This window comes from Rhinoraja longicauda, chromosome 18, assembly GCF_053455715.1.
Source record: "Rhinoraja longicauda isolate Sanriku21f chromosome 18, sRhiLon1.1, whole genome shotgun sequence".
Lineage (NCBI taxonomy): Eukaryota > Metazoa > Chordata > Chondrichthyes > Rajiformes > Arhynchobatidae > Rhinoraja > Rhinoraja longicauda.
Genome location: NC_135970.1, coordinates 597,387 through 608,828, shown reverse-complemented (window position 1 = coordinate 608,828; position 11,442 = coordinate 597,387). Strand labels below are relative to the sequence as shown.

The 11,442-nt window shown below is 46.5% G+C and overlaps 1 protein-coding gene across 1 annotated transcript; it reads left to right on the top strand.

Moving 5' to 3' along the window:
- Positions 1 to 423: 423 nt before the first annotated feature.
- Positions 424 to 10,045, top strand: LOC144602038 (uncharacterized). Its single transcript, XM_078414703.1, has 7 exons — positions 424 to 607; positions 2,413 to 2,537; positions 3,344 to 3,410; positions 4,560 to 4,713; positions 6,231 to 6,376; positions 8,191 to 8,301; positions 9,707 to 10,045. Exons 1-7 carry the CDS (start codon positions 455 to 457, stop codon positions 9,896 to 9,898), a joined length of 948 nt encoding a protein of 315 aa, XP_078270829.1. The 5' UTR covers positions 424 to 454; the 3' UTR covers positions 9,899 to 10,045.
- Positions 10,046 to 11,442: the final 1,397 nt, after the last annotated feature.

Sequence of the window (11,442 nt, the reverse complement as noted above, 5' to 3'; positions counted from 1 at the left end):
AACCATAGAAACATAGAAACATAGAAAATAGGTGCAGGAGAAGGCCATTCGGCCCTTCGACCCTTTCCAGCTTGACAACACCTTTCCTCTAACATGGTGCCCAGAACTGAACACAATGCTCTTAATGCGGCCTCACCAACGTCTTATACAACTGCAACATGACCTCCCAACTTCTATACTCAATACTCTGACTGATGAAGATTAATTGCCTTTGGTAAGTTGTGAATTGTTCCTAGTGTGCAGGATAGTGTTAGTGTACGGATGTTCACTGGTCGGTGCGGACACGGTGGGACGGAGGTCCTGTTTCCACGCTGTATCTCTAAAGTCTAAAAGTGTAAAGATAAATAGAGAGAACTGTCTTTGACTATGTTGGTGCCAGGTGGAATCAGGTTGAATAATTCACGCGGCCCTGATTTATAGGACGTCCTTACGAGGCCAGAATCGTTGGAAGAAGATGAGTGTGGCTGTGGTTGACTTTGGCTCATTTGCCTTGGGTGAAGCTGAACCTTCAGCCCATGAAATGAAACGATTATCCACAGAGATCGGACGGGCATTCAGTGAACTTGGATTTGTGTACCTCAAAAACACCGGCATCAAAGATGAGCAAGTAAGCATGCACTTTAATATCCCATTATATTGTGCCGTGCTACTGTGTAAGGAGGATGGTGGCAAAGTGTGGACACTCTGGTCTCAAAAGACAATCTATCATCATCTGATACGATCAATCTGCTCTTTCACATCTCTTTGTGAAGCTGGAGGAAGGAAGAAAAGGGGAGGAGAGAAATAGATGCATGTCCAGATGGGGCACATGGTGGGGGGGGGGGGGGGTGTGGGGGGAGAGGGGTTATTGTGAGGGAAGAAGGGAAAGGGGAGGTTTACGTAGTTACCTAAAGTGGGAAAATTCAATGTTCATACCGTTGGGGTGTAAAGTGTCCAAGCTGAATATGAGGTGCTGTTCCTCCAGTTTGTGTGTGAAACATAGAAACATAGAAAAGAGGTGCCTCTCTTCCTTCTAAATTCCAGCAAATACAAGCCCTGTCGACCCATTCTTTCATCATATATCAGTCCCGCCATCCCGGGAATTAACCAGGTGAACCTACGCTGCACTCCCTCAGTAGCAATACTCAGGAGGAGCCAGCGCTGCCGTCGCAGCTGCGGCTTGCCTGCAGTCCGTCTGTCTTTTGTGTTTGTTGTTGTTTTTGTATGAATTGTAGTTTTAATATGATGTAGTGTTTGTATGTTATGTGGGGGGGGGGAGGGAACGGGAACTGTAGAAATTCTCTCTCTCGAACGGAGACGCGACCTTTGTTTCTGTGTGGTGTCTCCGTTCCCGCTGCGGCCTACCACCGGCCATGCACCTGGGACCACCTGGGGCTCTGGTTCGCAGAGCCCGCGGCCCGGACTCACCACCTGCGGCGCTGGCTGCCTGCGGATGCTGCGGGAGCGGCTGTGACTCGTCTCCGGAGGCTTCGGCGCGGGCCGCGTGGATGTCGGAAGCCCGCAGGCCCCTGGGTGGGGGCCGACATCGGGACCTCCGGCAGCGGCAGCGTCTTCACCCGCCCCGAATCGCGAGGCTTGGGTCGGCCCGCCGCGGACCTTTCACCGTCCGGCGCGACCTTTCACCGCCCGGCGGGGGCTTCAATGTCGGGAGCCCCGACCGCCCCGACGTGGCAACTCCAACAGCCTGACCACGGGAGAAGATGGCAGGGAAGAGAAAAAGACTTTCTGGCCTTCCATCACAGTGAGGACGGACTGGAGGAGACTCACTGTGATGGATGTTTCTTTTTGTTTGGTGTTAGTTTATGATTGTATGTGTTATTGCATTTTTATTGATTATTCTTATTGGTCTTATTGTTGAACTGTGGGTAATGTTTCATTTCACTACACATTTATGTGTATGTGACAAATAAACGACTATTGACTATTGACTATTGACAATAATGCCCTTCCTCAGATTAGGAGACCAAAATTACACACAATACTCCAGATGCAGTCTCATCAGGGCCCTATACAACTGCAGTAGGATCTCATTGCTCCTAAACTCAAAATCCTCTCACAATGAAGGCCAACATGCCATTGGCTTTCTTCACCTGCTGTACCTGCATGTTTACTTTCAGTGACTGGTGTACAAGGACACCCAGGTCTTGTTACACCTCCCGTTCTCCTAATCTGACACCATGCAGAAAGGTCAGCGTGGGAATGGGGAGGTGAGTTTAAATAGTTAGCGACCAGGAGATCCAGCAGGCCTTGGTGTAGCGAGCGTAGAAATGTAGAAGTCAGTTGCATTTGGAAAGAGGAGATTTATTAATAATCTTCTGTCCCACCCTTTGACAATCGTGAACAATGAACATGAGCCTTAGTGTTCCTATTCCAGTCATACACCACACTTAATCTTGGACCATTGCTCCACAGGTGTTTGAAGCAATGGACATCTGCAGGAAGTTCTTTCTACTTCCCAAGGACATTAAACAGCAATATGCTCGTTCCAAGGACACAGATATTCCATGTCACGGCTGGATAGATTTTCAGACTGAGAGGTAAGGTTCCCCCGAGATTTCCCTTTCTTGCATCCATGCTGCAAAAAGGAAATATTCTGAAATATTATGAAGCACATAACAGGAAGATTATTTAGTGAATGCGGAAACTCTAAGATTTGACATCACGGCACGGTGGTGCAGTGGGTAGAGCTGCTGCCTTACAGCACCAGAGACCCGGGATCAATCCTGACTATGGGTGTTGTTTGTACGGAGTTTTTACGTTCTCGCCGCGACCTTGTGGGTTTCTTCTGGGCGCTCTGGTTTCCTCCCACATCCCAAAGACGTGCGGGTTTGCAGATTAATTGGCTTCTGTAAATTTGTTCTACATGTCTGTGGAAGTGTCTGGACAAATGACTGAGTAATATTTAAGCACGGATCTTTAAATCATATAGAAACTTACAAAATTCTTAAGGGTTGGACAGGCTAGATGCAGGAAGATTGTTCCCGATGTTGGGGAAGTCCAGAACAAGGGGTCACAGTTTAAGGATAAGGGGGAAGTCTTTTAGGACCAAGATGAGAACGTTTTTTTTTCACACAGAGAGTGGTGAATCTGTAGAATTCTCTGCCACAGAAGGTAGTTGAGGCCAGTTCATTGGCTATATTTAAGAGGGAGTTAGATGTGGCCCTTGTGGCTAAAGAGATCAGGGGGTATGGAGAGAAGGCAGGTACAGGATATTGAGTTGGATGATCAGTCATGATCATATTGAATGGCGGTGCAGGCTCGAAGGGCCGAATGGCCTACTCCTGCACCTATTTTCTATGTTTCTATGTTTCTAAATAAACTAGTGTAAATATTCTCTTCACAGCTTAAACCCAACGGAACTCAATGACCTGAAAGAAGCCTTTAACGTGACATCATTGTCTTCCACTGACGTAAGATCTCAGAATTCACACAGATTGGTTTGCAATCCATGTCATTGTCCACATGCCAGGAACGCAGCAGTCTGCCTGTTGTGTCACTGGGGAAATGTTACTCAAAAACACAGAACATGGAAGATAGTCAAAAAAAGCTGGAGTAACTCAACGGGACAGGCTGTATCTCTAGAGAGAAGGAATGGGTGATGTTTTGGGTCGACCCTTCTTCAGACTGAGAGTCAGGGGAGAGGGAGACACAGAGATATGGAAGGGTAAAGTGTGAAAACGAGTCATCAAAGGGGTTGTAGTTCAAGGAAAATGTAGAATAGATCATTGTTGGCTATGAGATGGTGATAACGAAGCATACATAGATAAAATGTAATCAGAAGGACAGTCAAACTGGTTGGAGAACTGGGATGGGGGAGGGATGGAGAGACTGGGAAGCAAGGGTTACTTGGTCTCCCCTGTCTCTCAGTCTGAGGAGGATCTTGACCTGAAACATCGCCCATTCCTTCTATCCAGAGATGTTGCCTGTCCTGCTGAGATACCCCAGCATTTTGTGTCCATCTTTGGTGTAAACCATCATCTGCAGTTCCTTCCTACACACAGAACATAGAACATAGAACAGCACAGTGCAGGAACAGGCCCTTTGGCCCACAATGTCCGTGCTGAGCTTGATGCTATTAAATAAATCTCCTCTCCCTGCACATGACCTATATCCCTCCATTTCCTGCATATCCATGTGCCCATCCAAAATCCATTTAAATGCCACTGTTGAATCTGCCTCCACCATCATCCCTGGCAGTGCGGAGTCTGTGTGGAGTTTGCATGTTCTCCCTGTGACCGCTTGTGTTTACTCCTGGTGCTCTGGTTTCCTCCCACATCCTCAACGTGCGGGATTGTTGGTTAATTGCCCCTCTGTAAATTTCCCCCAGTGTGTAAAGAAAGGATGAGGATTTGGGGAAACATAGAACTAGTGCGATGGTCGGTGTGGACTCGGTGGGCCGAAGCGCCCAGTTTCTAAACTCTAAACATCAGTTTTGACTTCAAAAATATTCTCCAGCTCCTCTTCTAATTTAGTGCATGTTTAGCATGTTTAGTTATTTTGCCTATTTCAGTACAAAAGTAAGAAAGAATTCAAAGTAATTTTATTTTCGTATGTATTAGACATGGCCTGTCAAAGAGCTACCTGAGTTTTCAAGTTGTGTGGAGTCATTCTTCAGAACATTTAAGGACCTGTCGATGCGGGTTATGAAAGTCATTGAACTGAGTCTGGGAGTTGAGACTGATTTCTTTGTCAGCAAGCATCAAAAGATCGGCAGTAAGTCTCCATTTCAATGTCATGAAACCTGCTGATTTGCGTCATTGTTGATTAACCTGCCCGTTGTCCATTACACATGTGTCCACATCACTCACCCATGATCCCATTGTTAGCTGGTATTTACAGAGCAAGGTCTAGAGAGGACAAACAGCGTGGGGAGATATAGGGAAGGGTAGAGAGGTGAAATGAATGAATATGGTCAGACCACAAAATGAGTACACAATTAGAAACTTCACCTATAACCAACAAAAATAAAACAGCTGGAGTTATTCTTAAGTCATAAGGAACTGCAGGTGCTGGAATCTTGAACAGAATACAAAGTATCTGGGCAACACGGTGGTGCAGCGGTAGAGTTGCTGCCTCACAGCGCCCGAGACCCGGGTTTGATCCTGACTACGGGTGCTGGCTTTATGTTCTCCCCGTGACCGCATGGGTTTTCTCCAGGTTCTCCAGTTTCCTCTCACGTTCGAAAAATGCACCAGTTTGTAGGTTACTGGCTTCGGTAAAAATTGTAAATTGTCCCTCGTGTGTAAAATAGTGGCAGTGTATCGGGGATCTTCTGGTCGGTGTGGACTCAGAGGGCCAAAGGGCCTGTTTCAATGCTGTATCTCTAAACTAATCTAAATGAAACTAAACTACAGTGCTGGAGGAACTCGGTGCGTCAGGCAGCATCTGTGGAGGGAATGGTCAGGTGACGTTTCAGGTCAGAGCCTTTCTTCAGACTGGAGGGGTGGGGAGGAAACTGGAAAATAGTGATGAGGTGTAACAAAGCCTAGCATGCGATAGGTTGATATGGGTGAGGGGGAATGGTTGGCAGCTGGGTGGAGCAAGTGACAATCGCTACAGGTGAAAGGGAGACAAAAGGTTGTCAGATAAGGAGACGAGGAGGAATGAAATGTAAAGCCAGAGGGAGGGATATGGGTGGGGGGGAGGGATATGGGTGGGGTGGGGGGAGGGATATGGGTGGGGGGGAGGGATATGGGTGGGTGGGAGGGATATGGGTGGGGTGGGGGGGGAGGGATATGGGTGGGGGGGAGGGATATGGGTGGGGTGGGGGGAGGGATATGGATGGGGTGGGGAGGGATATGGGTGGGGTGGGGGGGGGGAGGGATATGGGTGGGGGGGAGGGATATGGGTGGGGTGGGGAGGGAAATGGGTGGGGGGGAAGGGATATGGGTGGGGTGGGGGGAGGGATATGGGTGGGGTGGGGGGGAGGGATATGGGTGGGGTGGGGGAGGGATATGGGTGGGGGGAGGGATATGGGTGGGGTGGGGGGGGAGGGATATGGGTGGGGGGGGAGGGATATGGGTGGGGTGGGGGGGTTAGGGATATGGGTGGGGGGGTTAGGGATATGGGTGGGGGGGGAGGGATATGGGTGGGATGGGGGGGGGTTAGGGATATGGGTGGGGGGGAGGGATATGGGTGGGGGAGGTTATTATCATCTGTTTTCCACATTTGTTACAATATATATTATTTTTCAGATAAATTACCAATCTCTATTATATAATCTCTTAAAGGTGACGGAAATATTTCAACCCTGAGACCTGTGTATTACCCAGCAGTACAGAAATCAAGTGTGAAAGGAAAGCAGACCCGGTGTGGGGAACATTCTGACTACGGGACGTTCACTTTCGTGTTCCAGGACAGGAACGCAGGACTGGAGGTGATTCTCATCCTTCAGTTTCCACTGTCTCCATATTTACAACAAGTGACGAGATTAAATATGGCATCTTTTAATCCGCTCCTCAAAAATAAACGCAATGACCATTCATCTCATAGTTCCCAGCATTTTCCCTGCAGCCCTTCTTGAATAGAGGCACAACATTTGCCACCTTCCAGTCTTCGGGCACCTCTTCTGTATTTAAAGACGACTCGTAAATTTCAACCAGGGCTCCCGCAATTTCCTCCCTAGTTCCCCACAATGTCCGTGGATTTATCTGATCAGGCCCTGGAGATTTGTCTACCTTCATACACGACAGTACCTTCAGCACCTCTGGCCGTAACACTGACTGCTCTCAAGACACTTCCAGTGACTGCCCCAAGTTCCTCCATCCTCCTGTCTTTCTCCTCAGTAAATACAGCGGAGAAATACTCATTGAGGACCTTGCCCATCTCCTGTGGCTCCACACAGGGGTGAGGGCTTTGATTCCTGAGGGGCCCAACTCTCTCTAGTTAACCTTTTCCCATTTTATGTATTTATATAATCTCATGCGATTGTCCTTAATGCTATCGGCCAGAGCTATCTCCTGGTCCCTTTTTGCGCCTTCTGATCTCCTTTTTTCCTTAGTTCCCAAAACCTCCTCCAGGGATGCACTTGATCCCAGCTGCCTACACCTGTCCCATGTGTCCTTCTTATTCTTGACCAATGCCTCAATTTCCCTCGTCAGCCAAGCTTCCTTACGTTTGCCTGCCTTGCCCTTCATTCTAACGGACTTGCATATCCTGAGCTTTTGTCAGCACACCTTTAAAAACATCCCACTTGGCTGATGTTCCTTTCCACTCAAACAACCTGCTCCAATCAACTTGAGCGAGATTTTCTCTCATACCCTCAAAGTTGGCGTTACCCCAGTTGAGCATGTTAACACGTGGACCCTCTCTGTCTCTATGCGTTACAAAGAAAGCAGCAACAATGACCACACTCCAGTCCTCTGGGACCTCAATCATGGCTAGAGAGGATACAATCATCTTCCTCAATATCCCGGCAATCTCTTCTCTTGCCTCCCTTAATAACCTGAGACAGATCCCATCACACCCTGGGGATTTATCCACTCAATGCTTTCCAAAGGAACCAACACCATGTCTTTCTTAATCTCACTGGGCCATTGATGTTCATTCAGAGCAGTGGATTCAATAGACAATAGACAATAGACAATAGGTGCAGGAGTAGGCCATTCGGCCCTTCGAGCCAGCACCGCCATTCAATGTGATCATGGCTGATCATTCTCAATCAGTACCCCGTTCCTGCTTTCTCCCTATACCCCCTGACTCCGCTATCCTTAAGAGCTCTATCTAACTCTCTCTTGAATGTATTCAGAGAATTGGCCTCCACTGCCCTCTGAGGCAGAGAATTCCACAGATTCACAACTCTCTGACTAAAAAAGTTTTTCCTCATCTCTGTTCTAAACGGCCTACCCCTTATTCTTAAACTCAGCCACTGAACTCTCAGCTTGGAGATGGGCCAATTTGTCAGGTGCATGGAAGTGCGGTTCAATCATCTCCTTTGGAAAGGTTGGAAAGTTCAGACTCACACAGAGTTGAGTTTGGCCGGGATGATCTCGACAGAGGATGGGGAGGAAATTGGGAGAAGATGATGAATTAAGTCGGAACAGGTAAAGGTGATAAAAGTGTAAAATACTGGAGCTCCAGCAGGTGTGGAGAGAGGAGCAGAGTTAGTATTTGGATCTGTCACCAGAACTGGAGCAGATCAATGCTGCTGCTGCTGCTGCTGTTTAACCACTTTAAACACCTGTGTTTCAGGTAATGTCCAGGTGTGGTCAGTACATCGCTGCCCCCTACATTCCAAATGCGGTTCTTCTCAACATAGGTGACCTTCTGCAGAGATGGACATCTGACAGATGGACTTCCGCAGTGAGTGAGGCACCAATCAGTTTGATAACAAGTCGTTGGATTAAAATCAAATGTATTAAAACCAATTTCTGTGGCAATCTGAGATGTCACCATTCCTATTTAACCAAGAAATGTTTCTCTATTAAATTATCCAAAACCTTTTTGAGCCTTTGTCGCTTACTCCACCCAACTGGCATCAACCCTTCTCCCCCTCACCTGTATCCACCTATCACTTGCCAGGCTTTGTCCTGCCCCACCTTGTTCTACCTTTCTCCCCCCTACTATAATTCCTGACCTGAAACGTCATCCATCCACGTTCTCCAGAGAAGCTGTCAGTACTACAGTTACTCTGGTACTTTGTGTCTTTTTTTTTATAAACCGCCATCTACAGTTCCTAGTTCCTTCACCTTTTACTTGCCAGGCTTTGTTCTGTCCCCACCCCTCTTTTCCAGCTTTCTTTCCTGACCACAATCAGTCTGAAGAAGAGTCCCGACCCAAAACATCGCCAATCCATTCCCTCCAGAGATGCTGCCTGACCCGCTGAGTTCCTCCAGCACTTTGTTTTTAGTGCAATCTAATTAATGGTAAAGTCCTTTAACTCATTTGGCATCACCAATCAGAAGTATTCCCTCTGTTCTCCCTTTCCCACTTTCTCTGGTACAGAAAAATAAAGTTTTGTTTCTCTTTCCTGAAGCTAGCGAGAAGCCTTGGACCTAAAACGCTCACTGTTTCTCTTTCCGCAGATGCTGCCTGACCTGCTGAGAGTTTCCGGCTCTTTTAGTTCTGATTTCAGATTTGCAGCATGTATAATATTTGTGTGTTTGATACCATTTTGGGAAACTTCCTCTGTATCCCCTTTAAAGATATTTAACATTTATCTGATAATCTTGCAATTAACGGCCTCAAACTCATTCCTTGAAATGGTTTCAATGTCTTGGTTTCAAGCACACTTCCACTTGTTCCACTGAAGATCATTCTGCATGTGAACAAACGCAGTGGTGCAGTGGGAGTGTTGCTGTCTTACAGCACCAGAGACCCGGGTTCAATCCTGACTACGGGTGCTGTCTGTATGGAGTTTCCACGTACTCACTGTGACCGTCTGGGTTTTATCCGGGTGCTCCGGTTTCCTCCCACATCCCAAAGATGTTAGTCAAATTACCCCTAATGTGTGGGAGTGGATGAGAAAGTGGAATAACACAGAACTGGTGTGAACCGGTGATCGATGGTTGGCATGGACTCGGTGGGCTGAAGGGCCTGCCTCCATGCTGAATCTCTAAACTAAACTCTAAGCTAAATAACACACAGGTTTAATCAAATGATCACTAAAGAAACTATTGAAGTTCGCAGTATTTGTCAAGTATTAATGTACATTTAGTTACAATAACAGGCCGTATTTACACTGATTTAAATTCTTTCTTTTGCTCAGAAACACCGAGTGCGAATCCCGCAGACAGAAGATGCATTGAACAGGAGCCGACAATCACTGAACTTCTTTGTCCAACCAGATCACGACGCCACTATTGCCTGTTGTGATGGTTTAGACAAACACCCCCCCATCACCTCCATCCAGTACCTCATGGATAATCACCCTGACTTGGTAACGTCTCTCTGTCCATAAAGTGATGGAGCAGGAAGGTGGCATCTGGAGGATCAAGATTCAAGAGTCAAGAGTCTAGAGTGTTTTATTGTCATCTGTCCCGAAAAGAACAGTGACTTTCTCACCTGCAGCAGTGCACCAGATATGTACACACACAGTACTCTGTAAAACCCGTAATAAAATAAAACAAAGTGCAGTATTTACGCATTTGCACTATTATTGTTGGTTTATTTGTCTCTTCATTATATATATATATATATATATATATATTTAAATATATACACACATTTTTAAATATATATGCCACTGCTACATGGGTGGGTTTAAACTAAATAGTGGGGGGGAGGGGGGGGGGGGACAAATTGGAAAGACAAGGGAAAGAGAGTATAGGAAAAGTTAAGAAAGACCCCAGAATTAACAGAACAGAAAGCTCACGAAGGGATAGGAGAGAATGGCCAAGTGAAATAGGAATCGATGTGAAAGGTGAGGTGAGTATTGGATTAAAAATATTATATATGAATGCGCGAAGTATAAGAAGCAAAGTGGATGAGCTTGAGGCTCAGTTAGAGGTTGGTAGATATGACATTCTGGGGATTACAGAGACGTGGCTGCAGAATCGGGTCTGGGAACTGAATATTCAGGGTTATATTTCCTATAGAAAGGACAGGCAGGTGGGCAGAGGAGGTGGGGTAGCTCTGTTGGTGAGGGATGGAATTCAGTCCCTTGTGAGGGGTGACATAGGGACTGACGATGTAGAGTCACGGTGAATAGAGTTGAGGAATTGTAAAGGTAAGAAGACACTAATGGGAGTTATCTACAGACCCCCAAACAGTAGCCTGGATATAAGGTGTAAGTTGCAGCAGGAATTAAAATTGGTATGTAACAAAGGTAATGCCACTGGTTATGGGAGATTTCAATATGCAGGTAGACTGTGAAAATCAGGTTGGTTCTGGACCCCAAGAAAGAGAGTTTGTAGAGTGCCTCCGAGATGGATTCTTAGAGCAGCTTGTGGACAATGACATGGATTGTAAACTAATTTCAATGTGAATTGTGAGATCTTATTTCAGTGGAAGACAACAATGTCACGATAAAGACTTCTTTCAGGTCATTGGGTTCCGTTAGGTTTAAGCTGTGAAGAGAAGAATATTTACATTTGTTTATTTAAAGTTCCATGCTTAACCGTTGCTCTATCACTTCCGCTGGGACTGCCACAGACAACAGAAACATAGAAACATAGGAAATAGGTGCAGGAGGAGGCCGTTTGGCCCTTCGAGCCAGCACCGCCATTCATTGTCATCATGGCTGATCATCCACAATCAGTAATCTGTGCCTGTGGATTGGAGGGTAGCTAATGTTATCCCACTTTTCAAGAAAGGAGTGAGAGAGAAAATGGGGAATTATAGACCAGTTACCCTGACATCGGTGGTGGGGAAGCTGCTGGAGTCAATTGTTGAAGAAGTAATAACAGTGCATTTAGATAGCAGTAAAAGGATTGGTCCAAGTCAGCATGGATTTATGAAAGGGAAATTATGCTTGACTAATCTTCTGGAATTTTTTGAGGATGT

Coding starts and splice junctions, on each gene's coding strand:
- LOC144602038 (XM_078414703.1), top strand. CDS start 455: ATGAGTGTGGCTGTGGTTGACTTTGGCTCATTTGCCTTGGGTGAAGCT. Junction 608..2,412: donor CCGGCATCAAAGATGAGCAA/GTAAGCATGCAC, acceptor ATTGCTCCACAG/GTGTTTGAAGCAATGGACAT. Junction 2,538..3,343: donor ATAGATTTTCAGACTGAGAG/GTAAGGTTCCCC, acceptor TTCTCTTCACAG/CTTAAACCCAACGGAACTCA.